This window comes from Chrysemys picta, chromosome 2 (assembly GCF_011386835.1).
Source record: "Chrysemys picta bellii isolate R12L10 chromosome 2, ASM1138683v2, whole genome shotgun sequence".
Classification (NCBI taxonomy): Eukaryota; Metazoa; Chordata; order Testudines; family Emydidae; genus Chrysemys; species Chrysemys picta.
In genome coordinates this window covers 235,067,489-235,087,799 of record NC_088792.1, presented here as the reverse complement: position 1 = coordinate 235,087,799, position 20,311 = coordinate 235,067,489, and the positions used below count along the sequence as shown (strand labels likewise).

The 20,311-nt window shown below is 40.7% G+C and overlaps 1 protein-coding gene across 1 annotated transcript; it reads left to right on the top strand.

The window, feature by feature from the left end:
- The first annotated feature begins 4,150 nt into the window (after window positions 1-4,150).
- Window positions 4,151-5,984, top strand: LOC135981741 (myb/SANT-like DNA-binding domain-containing protein 2). Its single transcript, XM_065585773.1, has 2 exons — window positions 4,151-4,834; window positions 5,752-5,984. Exons 1-2 carry the CDS (start codon window positions 4,285-4,287, stop codon window positions 5,982-5,984), a joined length of 783 nt encoding a protein of 260 aa, XP_065441845.1. The 5' UTR covers window positions 4,151-4,284.
- Window positions 5,985-20,311: the final 14,327 nt, after the last annotated feature.

The window sequence follows — 20,311 nt, the reverse complement described above, 5'->3', positions numbered from 1 at the left end:
AAGTGCCATGGAGGTGCCACTCCAGGGGGCTCCACAGCCAACCCACCGGGTGTTGCTATGGTAAAAATTCTCCAGCCTTGCACATGGCGCGTGCCCACCTAATTGGAATGGATATGAGCAACACATCTCAAAGAACAACAGTTACAAAGGTGAGTAACCGTTTTTTGGCCTTCCCTTACATGGAAGCATGTTATGTCATTCCCTAAAAAGTTTAATTTTACAATATTCCTTATTTTCAGCTGATCAGTCTTTATAGGTGTGTTTTGTTTGTGACCTCATTTTACAGCCTGTACGTTGCACTTAATGAGTTTGGAGGGGGGAGTGTAATTATTTAAAACCCTTTTTGTACACTGTTGGTATTGGCTTTGTTTACTTCTGGTTTCAACCTTATTCTTTCTATCTTTTGAGACATCCTTTTAAGCTTTTCATGAATCATGCAAATATGGACTCTCTAGAGAAGGGAAAATTACTTACCTTGTAATTCTGCTTCAAGATATTGCCTTGCAGGATTCCACTTGCCTACATGTCTCACTTCAGAATTTGGAGGTTACTGTTTTGCAGATGTTTCTCTTTAATCTTTTCATTTCTCTTCTTTGAGGCTTTTATGATCTTATGTTTATTTTGAACTGGTATTTTTCTCTGGGAGGTTCACTTCATGTGCAGTTGAAGGAGATGACTCAAAAATGCTAGGGCAGCATTTATACCTGCGGGAGGGGAGGTTGGCACTAAAATGGCTAGTCAGGGGCCAAACTCATGCTCTACGCCTGCTGTTGCCTTGAAGGTTCAAAACAGCTTATGAAAAGGAGTTTTGCAATCTTTCACAAAGGATCAAAGATCCAGGAGTTAGAATCCTGTTTTTTTTTCTCTTTCTGGGAAGCAGAAAGATAAGGCAGATACTTTTCCCTTAGTAAAGGAATAACTTATTAATAGCATTTGTTTACTATTGTTCTGTGTAGTAGCATGACATAATACCTCTTACAAGTCTCACATTACCTAATTTTGGACATTATAATACCATGTATTCTGCAGCCACAAAATTTGCTATTGCATCATGCGCTAGGCCAGGGGTAGTCAATGGGTGGACTGTGGGCTAAATCTGGACCAGACGCTTTTGAACAGACTACAAAATCTTTTTATTTACTGATTATCATCATTACTATTGTGTTGTGAAAAATGTTTCTCTGGAGTCAGGAACTTGACTATACCTTGACCAAGAAATTTGGACCTTGGCAGAAAAATAACTATAATAATTTTTTTATTATTATTTATATGTATATAAACCTCAGATGAACGGGGAAGCTCACATCATTCAGAGCCCTTATTTCAGGTTGTCTGCTGGCACAGGATAACAGCATTGCAGTGGTTTACATTCAAGATTTTCTTTGTGTGTGTGTGTGTGTATAATATATAACAGAGAGAGAGAGAGAAAGCTTACATCTGCAAAAAAAAAAAAAAAAATCTTGACTGTAAATCAGTGCAATGTTATCATTCTGCACCAGCAGATAGCCTGAAACAAGGGATGATGTGAGCTGCCCCGTTCATCTTAAGTTTTAAAAATCCAAAACCTCAAGGTAACAATTTAAGTGTTAACATGAGTTACTCTGCTGCTATTTTAGCAAAAACATCCAACTAATGTGCTTACCTCATATCCTCAAACTCACCTGATCACAAAAGTTCCAACTCTTCACCCTCTCACTACCCACCTTTCCGGCCCTGTCAAAACCTCCAATTTTCAGTATGTGGCTGTATTGACAAGTGTAGCCAACCCATAACTGCATATTGAAAATTAAATGTAGTGACAGTATAAAATGGAACTTAATATCAAAATTAGTAATGGAGACTATTGTACTGAGTGTGTTGTTCAATTTGATATTCATTAAAAATCTCCCTTTTAAACCTTAACTGAAGCTGCTGCAGAATTTCCAGACTGCAGCATTAAAGCACCATAGCATCCAAAAATCTTGCTTTAGGCCAGCCGTTTAGTGAAGAATATAGGAACTTTGCTGTAGTAAATTATTAGCATCCAAAATTTTCATTCAGGAGTGGGGGCTTATTGCAATAAATCATAGCATTTAAGGCCAGAAGGGACCACCCGATCATCTATCTGATCTGTATATCACAGGCCACTAACACCCACACATTAAACCCAACAACTGAAATTAGACTGAAGTATTACAGCCCACAGGAGCCTAGGGTCTGCCTCTGGCACATAATAGAATATGAGGGAGTGAGGTGCAACTAATGTCCAAGGCCTCCGTAGTGACAAGGAAATGATTAAGTGAGATATACCCAAATAGTTGTGGCGAGTGCCCATGCCACATGCTCCAGAAGAAGCTGAAAACCTCCCGACGTCAATTGCAATCTGAGGGAAATTCCTTCCTGACCCCACATATGTTGATCAGTTAAATCCTGAGCATTTGAGCAAGAACCAACCGGCCAAGCACCTGAGACAGAGAATGCCTGGTGCCACCTCAGAACATTGACCCACCCTACCCTATCTAGTGTCCCATCTCTGATGCCTGAGAGGAAAGAGACCAAAAAAAACCCAGCACAAACTTTTTTTTTTTTTTACACTCACTTCCTGACTCCTGCAGGTGGTCAACTAGAGGCCTGAAGAATGAGCTTTTAGGAACATAGGACATAAAGCAAAAGTGAGTTACTGAGCCTTGCCCCATCATCACACTTTATGCTCACATAATAAGTCTTCTCTTCCCCAAACAGCTTTAACTGCTTCATTTAATGCTATTAACATGTTAACTCCATTTAACACAAACTTAATTTTCCTCCCTTCAGCATACTTTTAATTACAATTATAGCTTACTCATGCCATCTACAACTGAAGTTACAATGTCTGCCCTATAGAAGGTGCAGTAATATTTATACCAAACTCTTTAAATATTGCAATATAATGGACAAAAAGAAGTCTGGAAAAGGGAGGCAACCATATAATGGAAGTGCATGAAGAAATGATGGACTAGTTTGGGCAATCTCAAGTTGTTTAGTAGGTGAAACTTTTTTAGCATAAACGCTAAAAAATGACATGCTAGGATGTGTAAATTATATATTTTTACAGAAGTGATTTCTTCAGGATCACACATTTTAGAACTGCATGCTGTCATCCTCCCTGAAATAGTGAGTGATGTGTCAAGAGCTATTTGCGGGGGGAGGGGTGAAGCAAAGGTGAAAGTAGTGAGCATGGATGGAAAATAGGATAGAGGAAGAAACTGCAAAACCCCTACTAGCAATTCCCTAAAAGCTGTGGATTACAGCAGTAGAACTGTTTAGATTTTGGTGTATGGCAGTGTCAGTAATCCTTGTATAGGTCCCCTCATTCATCATACCTAATCTTGTAGGTGCAGGCTATGCATAGCTTAATAATGCTGTGTTAGTACTGGTCCTATCACTATATGCTCTTTGTAGCATCATCAGCTGATGTTTTGTAACTTGTGAAGCTCTTTGCAGAAAATAAAGCCCAGTAGTGCAGGAGTAATTAATACATACACCTCTTTATGAAGAAGTCCTCCCTGTTTAATACCTACTATTCTTGGTCTTGTACAAGACAAAGACAATCTGTCATAAGACCATTCCATTTCAAATATTCTCACTTAAGTAGGACAGATCTTGTGCAGTTGCCCTTAAAGGATTTTCATACTTCTAGAAAATGATTCAACAAGATCACCCCGATGCAAGGGATTTGTATTTCTTTGCAACATTCCTCACACCATGTCCTATGTTAGAGGGAACAATATTCTATGAACGCTAGGTCTTGTCTGTACACAGGTTGTACTGCTTTAATTAAAGAGGCACAATCCCATAGTGGGGGAGTAGTTATATCTTTATAAAAGTGCTTATTCCCATATGGAAAGGGGAATAAGTTATGCAACTCTAAGGCACCTTTAGGCCTGGTCTACACTGCGAGTTTAGGTCGACTTTAGCAGCGTTAAATCGAATTAAGCCTGGACACGTTCACACGACGAAGCCCTTTCTTTCGACTTAAGGGGCCCTTTAAACCGGTTTCTTTACTCCACCTCCGACGAGGGGATTAGCGATAAAATTGGCCTTAGCGGGTCGGAACTGGGGTAGTGTGGACGGAATTCGACGTTATTGGCCTCCGGGAGCTATCCCACAGTGCTTCATTGTGACCGCTCTGGACAGCACTCTCAACTCAGATGCACTGACCTGGTAGACAGGAAAAGCCCCGCGAACGTTTGAATTTCATTTCCTGTTTGCCCAGCGTGGAGAGCACAGGTGACCACGCAGAGCTCATCAGCACAGGTAACCGTGATGGAGTCCCAGGATCGCAAAAGAGCTCCAGCATGGACCGAACGGGAGGTACGAGATCTGCTCGCCATATGGGGAGATGAATCAGTGCTAGCTGAACTCCGTAGCAGTAAACGAAATGGCAAAATATTAGAAAAGGTCTCCAAGGCCATGAAGGACAGAGGCCATAACAGGGATGCACAGCAGTGCCGCGTGAAAATTAAGGAGCTAAGGCAAGCCTACCACAAAGCCAGAGAGGCAAACGGAAGGTCCGGGGCAGAGCCGCAAACATGCCGCTTCTACGCGGAGCTGCATGCCATGCTAGGGGGTGCAGCCACCACTACCCCAACTGTGTGCTATGACTCCGTCACTGGAGAAACACACAAGAAAGAGGGTTCGGGGTATGAGGAAGAGGAGGATGAAGATAATGTAGATAGCTCACAGCAGCAAGGAAGCGGAGAAACCGTTTTCCCCAACAGCCAGGATATATTTATCACCATGGACCTGGAGCCAGTAACCCCCGAACTCACCCAAGGCGTGCTCCCAGACCCTGAGGGCACACAGGGGACCTCTGGTGAGTGTACCTTTGTAAATATTACATACGATTTAAAAGCAAGCATGTTTAATGATTAATTTGCCTTGGCAATCGTGGCCAGTACAGCTACTGGAAAAGTCTGATAACGTGTATGGGGATGGAGCGGAAATCCTCCAGGGACATCTCCAGAAAGCTCTCCTTCATGTACTCCCAAAGCCTTTGCAAAAGGTTTCTGGGGAGGGCTGCCTTATCCCGTCTGCCATGGTAGGACACTTTACCAGGCCAGGCCAGTAGCACATAGTCTGGAATCATTGCATAACAAAGCATGGCAGCGTATGGTCCCGGTGTTTGCTGGCATGCAGACAACATCCATTCCTTATCGCTCTTTGTTATCCTCAGAAGAGTGATATCATTTACGGTCACCTGGTTGAAATGGGGTGATTTTATTAAGGGGACATTTAGAGGTGCCCGTTCCTGCTCGGCTGAACAGAAATGTTCCCCGCTGTTAGCCATGCGGTGGGGGGGGGGGGGTGAAGTGATCATCCCAGAGAATTGAGGGGGGAGGGGGGTTAGTTGGGTTTGTGCTGCATGTTAACCCAGGAACCGCAGCCCCTCCTTTTACATTGCAAACCCATTTTAAATGGCCAACCCAATGGGTGCTTGGTATGGGAAATGAGGGCGCTACTGTTTAAAACCATTCCCTGTTAAGAAGGTTAAAAAAGCCAAAAGACTGTGGCTTACCATGGCTGCCTGCAAGCTGAAATCTGTTCCCTGGCACTGCGTGAGTGATCTCTCACACCAAACCGGCAGGTCCTCAATATAAGAGGAAAAATGCGACCTTGCAACGAAAGCACATGTGCTCTGTAATGTGAACAGCAAAATTTAACGTGAAAGAGAGTACCCATTGTTCTCTAAAATGTGTCTTTTTTAACCTCCTCTCCCTTCTCCTCCACCAGCTGCAAATGTTTCTCCTTCACAGAGGCTAGTGAAGATTAGAAGGAGAAAACGGCGGACTCGGGATGACATGTTCACGGATCTCCAGATGTCCTCCCACGCTGAAAGAGCACAGCAGAATGCGTGGAGGCAGTCAATGTCACACTACAGAAAAGCACAGTGTGAACGAGAGGAGAGGTGGCGGGCTGAATCGCGGGATGAACAGAGCAAGTGGCGGGCTGAAGATGATAGGTGACGTCAGCTTGCAGACAGAAGGCAAGAGTCGATGCTCCAGCTGCTGGAGCATCAAACTGATATGCTCCAGCGTATGGTTGAGCTGCAGGAAAGGCAGCAGGAGCAGAGACCGCCGCTACAGCCCCTGTGTAACCAACAGCCCTCCTTCCCATGTTCCATAGCCTCCTCACCCAGATGCCCAAGAACACGGTGGGGGGGCCTCCAGTCACTCCACCCCAGATGATTGCCCGAGCATCAGAAGGCTGGCCTTCAATAAGAGTTAAAGTTTTAAACTGCAGTGTGTCCTTTTCCTTCCCTCCTCCCCCACCCATCCCGGGCTACCTTGGCAATTATCCCCCTAGTTGTGTGATGAATTAATAAAGAATGCATGCATGTGAAGTAACAATGACTTTATTGCCTCTGCAAGCGGTGCTCGAAGGGGGAGGGGAGGGTGGGGTGGTTGGTTTACAGGGAAGTAGAGTGAACCAGGTGGGGCAGAGGGTTCATCAAGGAGAAACAAACAAAAGTTTCACACTGTAGCCTGGCCAGTCACAAAACTAGTTTTCAAAGTTTCTCTGATGCGCACCGTGCCCTGCTGTGCTCTTCTAACCGCCCTGGTGTCTGGCTGCACGTAATCAGCGGCCAGGCAATGTGCCTCAACCACCCACCCTGCCATAAATGTCTCCCCCTTACTCTCACAGATATTGTGGAGTGCACAGCAAGCAGCAATAACAATGGGGATATTCTTTTCGCTGAGGTCTGAGTGAGTCAGTAAGCTGCGCCAGCGCGCTTTTAAACGTCCAAATGCACATTCCACCACCATTCGGCACTTGCTCAGCCTGTAGTTGAACAGCTCCTGACTACTGTCCAGGCTGCCTGTGTACGGCTTCATGAGCCATGGCATTAAGGGGTAGGCTGGGTCCCCAAGGATAACTATAGGCATTTCAACATCCTCAACGGTTATTTTCTGGTCCGGGAAGAAAGTCCCTTCCTCCAGCTTTCGAAACAGACCAGAGTGCCTGAAGACACGAGCATCATGTACCTTTCCCGGCCGTCCCACGTTGATGTTGGTGAAACGTCCCTTGTGATCCACCAGAGCTTGCAGCAGCATTGAAAAGTACCCCTTGCGGTTTATGTACTCGGTGGCTTGGTGCTCCGGTGCCAAGATAGGGATATGGGTTCCATCTATCGCCCCACCACAGTTTGGGAATCCTATTGCAGCAAAGCCATCCACTATGGCCTGCACGTTTCCCAGAGTCACTACCCTTGATATCACCAGGTCTTTCATTGCCCTGGCAACTTGGATCACAGCAGCCCCCACAGTAGATTTGCCCACTCCAAATTGATTCCCGACTGACCGGTAGCTATCTGGCGTTGCAAGCTTCCACAGGGCTATCGCCACTCGCTTCTCAACTGTGAGGGCTGCTCTCATCCTGGTATTCTGGCGCTTCAGGGCAGGAGAAAGCAAGTCACAAAGTTCCATGAAAGTGCCCTTACGCATGCGAAAGATTCACAGCCACTGGGAATCGTCCCACACCTGCAGCACGATGCGGTCCCACCAGTCTGTGCTTGTTTCCCGGGCCCAGAATCGGCGTTCCACGGCATGAACCTACCCCAGTAACACCATGATTTGCACATTGCTGGGGCCTGTGCCTTGTGAGAGGTCCATGTCAATTTCCTCATCACTCTCGTCGCTGCGCTGCAATCGCCTCCTCAGCTGGTCCTGGTTTTGCTTTGGCATGTCCTGGCTCTGCATATAATCCAGGACAATGTGCGTGGTGTTCATAGTGCTCATAATTGCCGCAGTGATCTGAGCGGGCTCCATGATCCCAGTGCTATGGCGTCTGGTCTGAAAAAAGGCGCGAAACTAGTATCGGGCGGAGGGAGGGAGGGGCGAGTGACGACATGGCGTACAGGTACAGGGAATTAAAATCAACAAAGGTGGCTGTGCATCAGGGAGAAACACAAACAACTGTCACACAGAATGCCCCCCCCCCAAAGATTGAACTCAAAACCCTGGGTTTAGCAGGCCATTGATTTCACGGAGGGAGGGGGAAGCAAATGAATACAGAATAAATCTATTTTTTTACATCTTAAGCTGGCAGACGACAGTGCAGCATGACTGATAACCCTCGGCATCTTCTGGGTGCTTGGCAGAAAATACTGGGCGCTTGGCAGAAAATAGCATACTACGACTGATAGCCATCATCGTCGAGACTGTTCGATAGGACTGAGCATGTCTGCCCAGGTGCCCATGATTGACAGCCACTGCAGTACGATGACGACGGATATCAGTCGTAATATACCATCTTCTACCAAAAGGCAAGGGGCTGCTGTTGTGTGCAATGCAGCCCCATGTCTGCCAGCCCTACGTCTGCCAGTACCCAGATCGCCGATGAAGGCTACCAGTCATACTGCACCGTCTACTGCCAAAAGGCAATTAGCTGCTGCTGTGTAGCAATGCAGTACTACGTCTGCCGGCACCCAGAGGACATATGGTGACCGTGAGCTGAGCTGAGCAGGCTCCATGCTTGGCGTGGTATGTTGTCTGCACAGGTAACCCAGGTAAAAAGGCGCGAATCGATTGTCTGCCGTTGCTCTGACGGAGGGGGAGGTGCCTGACGACATGTACCCAGAACCCCCCGCGACACTGTTTTGCATCATTCAGGCATTGGGATCTCAACCCAGAATTCCAATGGGCGGTGGAGACTGCGGGAACTGTGGGATAGCTACCCACTGTGCAATGCTCCGGAAGTTGACGCTAGCCTCGGTACTGTGGACGCGGTCCGCCGACTTAATGCACTTAGAGCATTTTATGTGGGGACACACAAAATCGGCTGTATACAATTGATTTCTATAAAACCGGCTTCTATAAATTCGACCTAATTTCGTAGTGTAGACATACCCTTATACCAATACAACTCCCCATGTTAGGGGTTGTACTGTGTAACTATTTTGGCTTAAAAAAAAAAAAATAAAATAAAAAAAATCAACTCCTCACAGTTATACCAGTACAAAAATTTGTACAAACCAGGCTCTTAGTGAGTTACAAATCCTTCTCTAGTATCAAGGACTGAAGCTAACTAAAGGCAAGAGTCAAGGGGCCTGATTTTAATTTATAGTATGCCTGTATCTACACTAGACTTCAAGCAGGTGTGATACGGTGTGACATCTAACTGATTTAGCTGTGCCAGCAAAAGCCTCTAGCATAGAGGATTTATACCAGCAAAATTGCACTTTCCCGGTATGCATGTTTTGCTCGGGAGGGGGGGAATAAACTGTATCAGTAAAAGTGCACTCTACTGGTCTAATAAGCTGCATCCATGCTAGGAGTGCTTTGCTTGTATAGCATCCTGCTCTACCAGTAAATATTCCTAGTTTAGACATACTCTAAAGCCCTTTCACCCCACTCTGGCAGTTTGTCACCTTAAAGTACATTTACACTCATTTTAAGGCCCCTTTTCATAGCCAGAGAGATGTCAAGTGGTCTTAGTGTAAATGATAAAAATGTCTGAAATAAATAAGATAGGAATAGATATTTTAATATTAAATTTGTGACATTATAGTTTGCCATTCACCTTTCCCAAACTTGTCCCCTGAGTAGAACTAGTGTTTTTTTTCACATAGTATCCAAGTCCAAGATTTCATTGTAGCCTTTTTGATCAGTACAAGTGTTTTCCAAACTGATCAATCACATGAATTATGCTTGCACTTATCTGTCTCTTCAGGGCAGACTATGGCTGGCCTTTAATTAAATCATACCAGCCAAACCAGAAACTAAGACTTTTACAAACGTTCAGATGTTGCAAAATAAATAGAAGTCTAACAAGTACATGTAAAATAGTCTTGAAAACCAAGTGGCAGAAAACAGATTTCGAAGAATATATACCTCTGTCAACCTTAATTCCCAGACTGCAGAAGCAGACCATTCTGATTGGAAACTCATGGAGTTAAACTGATAAGCCATATGCCTGTGACTGCTTATACTTCGTCCTTCCTGCCTCGTCCAGTTGTAGTTTATACTTGTTTTCATTGTATGTGAACATGAGATTCTAAGTTACTTCTAACCTACTGATAGAGAAAACAGGTGATTTAAGCCATAGGTTCTTCAGTGTGTGTTTTACAGGAACAAGTTAAATTACCACCTTCTCATGCTAACTATATATTTTCCATACATAAAAGCTATCTTCTGCAAACAATAGCATTCTGTCTACGTGGGATAAACTTGTGTGAGACACAGATATGCCTTCACGTGCAATCACATTTTCTCCAATTTCAACAAGGCAGGGTGTAGTTATATATACAAATTCTGCTGTTCCTCATACAGAAAGATAAGGCAATAAAAGGACATAGGATAACAAATAGTTAAGATGAAACCAGTCAAGTTGTTACAGTCTAAAACAAATTAATTGTGGGAGACTTATGCCTGCCCTACACACACTAGTTGTACCCATAAAACCGGCAGGGGTGTGATTTTTTTTTTTTTTTTTAATAAAAAGGTAGTTATACTGGTACAACCTTTACTGTAGTTGCAGTTATGCTGAGATAAATGTCCTAATACTGGCAAAGTTTACTCCCCTATCTATATGGGAGTAAGTTATACCACTACAAGCATTTTTGTACCAGCATAACTGCAGATTGTACAGTTGAACTACACTAGGTATAATTGAAGTGGTACACCTTTTATGTGTAAACAGGGCCATCATGTTTTTATCGCAGCACTTGTAAATACTATTTTCTACCACTTCAGTAGATGGGTGATAAGAGAAAATGATTACAGTGGAATGTTTGACCCTGCAGAAGAAACGTGTTGAATTTGAGCCATCAGGCCACTCAAGTTTGATACGCTGAAGAACAAGGAGCGTAGATAAAAGCCTGTGACTATAAAATTAGCTCATCTTGGTTAGATTAAATAGTTCTGTAACTCATGATCTTTTTAAAAAATGTACAAATTGAATGTTCTTAGGCAACTGAGATTGAGACCTTGTAGGAATTTGCATATTTTTTAAGATATGAGATCCATAATAACAGTTTCTCCATTCAATGTAGGTTAGGGAAGAACCAGGAAGAGCTGAACATACAGTCACTAGTATAAACTCTGGTTTATTTCCCTGCATTGGTTCCTGAAAACACTGTAAAAAGAACAGGAGTACTTGTGGCACCTTAGAGACTAACAAATTTATTAGAGCATAAACTTTTGTGGACTACAGCCCACTTCTTCGGATGCATACAGAGTGGAATAAATATTGAGGAGATATATATACAAACATACAGAGAGCATAAACAGGTGGGAGTTGTCTTACCAACTCTGAGAGGCCAATTAAGTAAGAGAAATTTTTTTTTTGCGGATACAGACTAACACGGCTGCTACTCTGAAACCTGAAAACACTGTGTGACTTATCTGGGTTAGGTAGCCTACATTCTTTTAGTTGTGAATCATGCAAAATAATTCAATGTTGAGAATTTTTTAAGTTTACAATTCACAACTCTTTCACGGGAATATAAGAAACAAATTCTCTCAATTAACTGGACGAGATCTTGCATTAGAGATCATGTATTTACTTGTAAACTACGCAGCTTATGGTATGTATAGTATGTCAAAGTATCTCTCATCCTGAATCCTGTTCGCAGTAATATTTTAGTTAACTGTATAAAACATCCCATAATCAAAAATCTACTTTTCCACTCACACTTTATCTTTCATAGTTATCACTGTGCAACGCCCATAACTCTGAAAGAAATAGCAGATTCATGAGATGATTTAGATTTATTTTAATAATTGCAGTTTTTAATTAGGCTTGATTCCAAACACCTGGCTTTCCTTCTCCACCTTTAATTGTTTGTTGTAGAGACCACTGCTTTTTTATTTAAATAACTTGGCCTTCCAATGTTAGCAGATTTACAGGTTTCAGAGTATTGTCTCTCTGAACTGTTTGTGAAATATAAGCAATACTGATGTATGTTAACACTAAGTATACATTTTCCATTAGTGTATTATGAACAGGCTCAGCTAGATTCAACTTTGTTTTAATTTTCATATCAACATTTGTAATTTCTTAACTTTGATTTTTATTAATGTACATCTTTCTAAATGTATGGCCAGGAAAAACACATGATCACTAAACTGATTAAAAGCAGTCTCCAGCTTTAGTGCTGTTGAAAATAAGCAGTTGCCTCAATCTCCTGCTTCTGTTATCAGTGATATCAAGGTACAGGTGTTTTTTTTCTAGACTCACTCATTAGACCAATATATGTTTATGTATGGACACTCCATGGAGCTTTTAAAATCTTGTGACTGCTTTAAAATTTGATTAATGGGAATGGAAAGGTACTGTAAGTTTTATCATGTCAAATCAACCAACACTAACATTCATTGATGTCTATTTCTGCCAAGCCTGAGAGTAGAGCTCAAAAGGCTGGCCAGCACCATCTGTGATTTGGGGGGCATGTGATAAATGAAGGAGGGGAGAGAGCTCCCTTTTATGGTCACCCAGCAACACAGTTCGCTCTAAAGTCCCTCTTGGTGGCTGCTTGCTTTCCCTGTAAAGAGTTAAAAAGTCCCCAGGTAAAGAAAAGGGAGTGGGCACCTGACCAAAAGAGCCAATGGGAAGGCTAGAACTTTTTTAAATGGGGGAAAAAAAAGCTTTCCCTTTGTCTCTCTGGGCTGCAGGGACAGAGCAGCAATGCTGTAAGCAGCTTTAAGCCAGGTAGGATCATAAATCATCAGATCATACCTAGACCTCCTTAACTGAAACTCTAAATCTGTAAGTAGATCAGAATGTTTAGCTAGATGCGATCAGATTTATTTCTGTTTATTTTTAAAGGCTTGTGGATCTCCTCTGTGCTAACTGCAGATGCTTTTGTTTGCTTGTAACCTTTAAGCTGAACCCCCAAGAAATCTATTTTGGGTGCTTAATTTTTGGAATTTCTCTTTTAAAATGTAGCAAAAGCCTAAGTTCCAGATATATTTTCTTCCTTTTTGTTTTTAATAAAATTTACTTTTTTAAAGAACAGGATTGGATTTTTGGTGTCCTAAGAGGTTTGTGCATATGTTGTTTGCTTAGCTGGTAGCACAGCTAATTTCCTTTTTCTTTCTCAGCTCTTCCCTGGAGAGGGGGGTGAAAGGGCTTGAGGGTACCCCACAGGGAGGAATTCCAAGTGCTCCTTCCTGGGTTCAAAGGGGGTTTTTGCATTTGGGTGGTGGCAGCGTTTACCAAGCCAAGGTCAGAGAAAAACTGTAATCATGGGAAGTCCCTATTCCCCCATCCCCTCCCTTCATTTCTGTCATGGAGCTGGATGTCTGTGGCGTGCCGCTTTGGGAAGACTGGTTTTTCTAAGGTTTCAGGCCTGACCTCAACCTCATGCACAGGTCTGCCCTACTCTAGCCTAACTATTTCGTTGTCATGAATATAGAAAAGAAAAAACAAATAAATGGCTTGTTGGCTTCCTTGGCTTTGCAGGCCAATTCCTTTGCGGGCCTGGTCCCCCTCAGGCAGCAAAGAAAAGAAAGGGGGGGGGAAACTCCTTGGCTTTCAAGCAGCCAAAAGGAAAAATGTGTCCTTTTAAAATCCTGAGGTCTGTGCTTCTGGTTCAAAACTATCCCACTGCTCTGCCACCATGTCAAGGCCGAATCCCCACTCTCACTCTAAGTGCAGATAAATCTGATCGCATCTAGCTAAACAGTCTGATCTACTTACAGATTTGGAGTTTCAGATAAGAGGTCTAGGTATGATCTGATGATTTATGATCCTACCTGGCTTAAAGCTGCTTACAGCATTGCTGCTCTGTCCCTGCAGCCCAGAGAGACAAAGGGAAAGCTTTTCTCCCCTTTTAAAAAGTTCTAGCCTTCCCATTGGCTCTTTTGGTCAGGTGCCCACTCCCTTTTCTTTACCCAGGGACTCTTTAACCCTTTACAGGTAAAGCAAGCAGCCACTAAGAGGGACTTTATAGCTAACTGGCTGGCTGGGTGTTCATAAAAGGGAGCTCCTCTCCCCCCTCCCCCTTTCATTTATCACAATCACAAAGTCCATTTTGTCTGGATGGCAAAGTAGACGGGAGAATCTAAGGGGACTGTCTGTGACTCCATTGTAAAATTGTTACAGTGATCCAGGAGTTCACATTTGTTAGTGGCTTGGTAAAATCCAATTATAGAACACATTACCAGTTTGTGGTATCTGCCCTGTTTTTGCCAGTCTGCCATGGGATGGGCACTCAGTCATGAACCAGTGTGACAATGGTATTTAAAATTAATAAAGCACCTGTTCTTAACATTTTCTTTAGTCAGCCATGATGAAGCTCATCATGTCACTGGTGTGCTATATACACAAACTCTAGGTTTCTTTAATATTTAATAAAGAAAAGTTCAGACTATTAAAATATAATTCTATATAGCAAACTATCACATGGAAATTGTCTTTTGGTTACTGGAGGTAGGTTTGTAATCGGTACAAGAGAACATTTTTTGTTTTACATTTTACCAATCTTAAAGATGTGCAAATATTTATAAAAACTGTACTATTAAAACAGTACTATTAAATACAAAAATGTATACAAATATTAAAGTTCACACAGATTGACAATCTTAGTGACACTGGAACTTTGTCATCCTATATTATAGGATGTTGTAGAATGTTATTTCCTTGTAATCTGACATTATTATAATTCAGGAAATGGGTAGCACATGTTTCTACAATATTGGATTAACTATAAATCCTCTAACAGTATTAATAAAAGGGTGATGATTCAGCAACTGAATGAACCCTATTTATAATATATGAATACTTGTAATAGGCTTATAAAAATGAGTCTTTGCATCATCAAACATGCTAATTTCAAGTGATAGCAGAAAAATACATTGAAAATTGTATTATGTACTTTTGTGAAAAACTTTTTCGAACAAACTAAGCTATGGAGGGAGAATGACAAGTGTGAAAGGATGGAGATAAGGAGTGTATGCTGACATCTCACCAAGGTTTAAGGGTTAGTGGGTACATAACCATGCAATTGTATTAAATGCCATGTTCCCAAACTGTATTTAAACCACTACAAAAATCATCTTGGTGTTCTGTCAATATGAACAAAACTTTGTTCTCACTAAGATGCCTGCATAAGATTCTATTATGTAGAGTTGTGTAGTGGGTGTTAAATTATTCCCTGTAATATACAGAATACCTAGGAAACGTTTGATAGTGTCCTCCCCCAGATACTATCAAAATGGTATGCAGTTATGTCATCAGTACTTGGAAAGCCTGATAGAGATGGCATTTTGTACTTTCTTGCTGTTGGCAGTTATAGCAATCTACTACTTGTTTTCAAGTGATGATTTTAAAAATTCTCACAGAGTTGTAAAATATCTATTTCCAACCAACCTGTTTTCAAAGAATTGTGGAGTCTGTGGACTCATTCTGGTCTCAGGTAAATAGTATTTAAACTGCATTTAAACCACAGCCCTCTACATCTTGTGTTTTAATTCAAAGAATGGATGTATTCAACTAAAAAATTCAAAAATGATTAAGTAGCAAGTGATTGTATATGAAGTTAGACATTTTTCAAAGTTTTTTTTGTTTTATTTTTTTTTAAATGCCAAGCAGTTGGGCTACTGCCGCCTTGCAAAGCTGTCACGAAAATGTACTGGCTCAGGCACACAATCTACTATCCATGCTTTGTCATGATCATAGATAAGTAAAATATCATTGATTCTTTAATTATCTCTCAGAAGTTATTACAAATGGGAGAACAGGTATTTGCAAGTCTGGACTAATGGTTAATACATTTTGGGATTTTGCAAAATTTAATGCTATTTATCACTATGATCAAGTGAAATAACTTGTTCTATTACATGATATAAAAAAGTTAATTCTTTAATTCAAAGTGATCAGTGATCTCTCTCTCTCTCTCTCTATATATATATATATATATATATCTTGTCTCTCACTACAAAAGTTGCCCAGGAATTGTTCACCCTCATTTAATTTCTCCTTAGTTATACTCCTCATCAAGAGCAAGGTTATTACAACCTTGGATCTTTCTCCAGCAATTTGCCTTGGGTCTCTCAGCCCTGTCTACTCTGCCCAAGGAAAACCTGTTGGCCCTCCTGTGCTTTAAATTTGATTTGGGATTTTCTGGTAAAAATGAGCTTAAGAGGTTTCTCCCAGCCAGTCCAGACATGGCCTAATGGCATCCCCATCTGATCATTTCCCAGTTCCAACCACTCAGTTCCCACATCCGAAGAAGTGGGCTGTAGTCCACGAAAGCTTATGCTCCAATAAATTTGTTAATCTCTAAGGTGCCACAAGTACTCCTGTTCTTTTTGCGGATACAGACTAACACGGCTGCTACTCTGAAATCAGTTCCCGCAGTGATTTACTTTCTCCATTGCAATTTTTCTTTCCAGTAGAAGACTGAGATTTGAAGTCACCCAGTTCTAAAAAGTGAAGACTTCATGTTTCTTAGGAGCTGAGTAGTCATGTTAAGCAACCAAAAACAGATTCTAGGCCATGCCAAATCACATATATGTGGTTCTCTTGCTGATCAGGTTTTTTTTTTTTCCCTTTTACCATTGCCTTTCATAGATGACATGTGCAAGAATCTGAAAAGTGCAAACAAGATATATAGTTTGGTTGTGTAAACAACAGTTTGGGGTTTTTTTAGGGCTGTCAATCGCAGTTAACTCACGCAATTAACTCAAAAAAATTTAATCACAATTAATCGCACTTATAACAATAGAATACCAATTGAAATTTTTTAAATATTGTAGATGTTTCTCTACATTTTCAATGTTAATTTCAATTACAACATAGAATACAAAGTGCACAGTGCTCACTTTATATTAGTATTTTTGATTACAAATATATGCACTGTAAAAATGATAAACAAAAGAAATAGTATTTTTCAATTCACCTCATACAAGTACTGTAGTGCAATCTCTTTATCATGAAAATTGAACTTACAAATGCAGATTTTTTTTGGTTACATAACTGCACTCAAAAACAAAACACTGTAAAACTTTAGCGCCTACAAGTCCACTCAGTCCTATTTCTTGTTCAGACAATTGCTAAGACAAACAAGTTTGTTTACATTGACGGGAGATACTGCTGCCTGCTTCTTATTTACAATGTCACCTGAAAGTGAGAACAGGCGTTTGCATGGCACTTTTGTAGCCGGCGTTGCAAGGTATTTACATGCCAGATATGCTAAACATTCGTATGCCCCTTCAAGCTTTGGCCACCATTCCGGAGGACATGCTTCCATGCTGATGATGCTCATTAAAAAAAGAATGCGTCAATTAAATTTGTGACTGCACTTCTTGGGGGGGGGGGAGAGAACTGTGTGTCTCCTGTTCTGTTTTATCCGCATTCTACATATATTTCATGTTATAGCAGTCTTGGATGATGACCTAGCACATGTTCGTTTTAAGAACACTTTCACGGCAGATTTGACAAAATGCAAAGAAGGTACCAATGTGAAATTTCTAAAAATAGCTACAGCACTCAACCCAAGATTTAAGACTCTGAAGTGCCGTCCAAAATCTGAGAGGGATTAGAAGTGTGGCGCATGCTTTTAAAAGTCTTAAAAGAGCAACACACTGATGCAGAAACTACACAACCGAAACCACCAAAAAAGAAAATCAACCTTCTGCTGGTGGCATCTGACTCAGATGATGAAAATGAACATGCGCCAGTCTGCACTGCTTTGGATCATTATCAAGCAGAACCCATCATCAGCATGGAAACATCTCCTCTGGAATGGTGGTTGAAGCATGAAGAGACATATGAATCTTTAGCGCATCTGGCACGTAAATATCTTGCAATGCCAGCTACAACAGTGCCATGCGAACGCCTATTCTCACTTTCAGGTGACACTGTAAACAAGAAGCGGGCAGCATTATCTCCTGCAAATTGTAACCAACCGTGTTTGTCTGAGAGATTGGCTGACCAAGAAGTAGGACTGAGTGGACTTGTAGGCTCTAAAGTTTTACATTGTTTTATTTTTGAATGCAGTTTTGTTTTTACATAATTCTACATTTGTAAGTTCAACTTTTATGATAAAGAGATTGCACTACAGTACTTCTATGAGGTAAATTGAAAAATACAATTTTTGTTTTTTACAGTGCAAATATTTGTAATAAAAATAAATATAAAGAGCACTGAACACTTTGTATTGTTGTAATTGAAATTAATATATTTGAAAATGTAGTAAACATCCAAAAATATTTAAAATAAATGGTATTCTATTGTTATTTAAAAGTGCGATTAATCGCAATTAATTTTTGTAATTGCTTGACAGCCCTAGGGTAGTTTTTTTTTTTTTTTTTTACCCTTGAAATTCCCCACTGTGGATATTGCCTGTGCAGTTACACAGTGGGAGCACCAGTGTAATCTGGCTTCTGAATAATAGAAATGTAGGTCTAGAAGGGACCTCAAGAAGTCACCAAGTCCAACCCCCTGTGCTGTGGCTGGTGTTTTTACCCAGTGTCATCTAACCTTGCTGAGACCTGGTCTAGTGAATAGAGTGATTAAAACACTGACAGGTAGGCTAGTGATAGCCTCCTATTGGAAAACAACAAAATGTAGAGGAATAGCTAAAAAAAATATGGAGGTGGTTGGTTGTTATGGGAAACTAACACACCTGTTACATATCCAGCAAAACAGAGGACAAACAGATACTTAGATATTTGGTTACCATTTATTCAATACTCAAAGTACATTAATCTATAAACCTTCCACCTTTTCCCTCCCTCCCCCCCCCCAAAACCCAACAACCACCAAGCAAACCTATCCAATTTTTTGAATATTAACATTTGATAGACACGCCTGGTTTGTTAAGTATGTGTAATCAGAGAATTCACTCAATTTAATAAAATCACTAGAAACAACATGTCATGGGTACTATAAAGATGCTCATTCTGTAACATGGTAACACCCTGTTAAGTAGAAAGATCCAATGATTGTATCGCTGTTTGTTTCTCTAATGATTACTGTATTGATTATTGTATTGTCTCTGATATTTATATGGCCAAGATTGTAAACCTATTAAAACTTTCTAAATGAAGACATAGTTTACATAAAAAAAAGAGAATACCACAACACTTGCAGCATCTGTTAGCGCTTTCATCATACCGTTGTGTAGTGGCAATAGTTGGGGAACTTTAAGTAAAGTATTGTATTAGACATAGGCTAGCCAAAACTATTTCCCAATTGGGTACAGAACAGAGATTTCACAAGCTGACAATCACCTGGGTCAAGAGTTTCTTTTTCCAAGTCTGTCTTTGCAGAATGCAGTGAATGGAAAGTTCTTGTACTGTGTTTTGTTTCGAACATTCTAAAAAGGTATGCTAACATCAGAAAAATATAAAAGGAAGAAAGTTTGGGCCCAACATTTAGGATGTTTAAAAGGGAATTTACAAAACATAACAAGCATAAATGTTTTTATGAACTTTTAAAAATATAATTGGAAAGTGTTTAAATAGTCCCCAGAACTGTTGATTCTAATCATAGCAGCTGTGTGCTAGTGCTCAAAAACCAAAAAAGGAAAATTGACTAGAAATTGAGTTATGTTTAAGGTAAGCTAACATTACAAATAGTGAAAAGTAAATAGTTTTTTTAAAATTTCACTTATCTAAGGTAATTTGGATTCTGTCTACATTACAAAGATACATGTGTGGGGCATCCAGTTACTAGTGTTAACTCCTCACATAATTACAGCAAAAGTCCCACCTTGCAGCACAGGCAGGAGCATAACCATGTTTGAAGTGTCTATAAATTGTGCTAATGCCTTAAATAAAGCTTGGCACCATGGTTAATCTAGACTGCAAGATGGGATGCTGCTATAACTAGAGACCTATTAATGGGTTCAACTATATTGAACTCTTACATAGTATTGTGTGTAGTGCAGACTGGATTTTAAACAAAAAAGGATATGTAAAATGAGGGGGGAAAGATTGTTAATGAGTTCTTAGATATTATAAATCACTTCTTCATCTGCTACTTTCCCTATGTCCATCAAACAGCTTTTACAGTGCTTCTTGGCAAACTTGTTATAAAATATTTAAAAAGATCAAAGAAAACAAAAACATGGATCTTGAGACAAATACTTTGGTGGGATGCTGTGTGTAAGGCTTATAACATATGTCATACAAGTATATTATAAGGAGTTCTCATTTTTAGGACACAGAATAATACTACTAGAAATGTATTAGCTAACAACACACCTCCAGGCCAACTCCATTGTCAAGACAAGAAAATATGCTATTGTCCTTTAGGTATTATTTGATTTTGACTTTGATTTATTTAGAGGTTCACTGTATATTTTAAGTTAATTTATCTGGTCTGTCTTAGATATTAAGCTCCT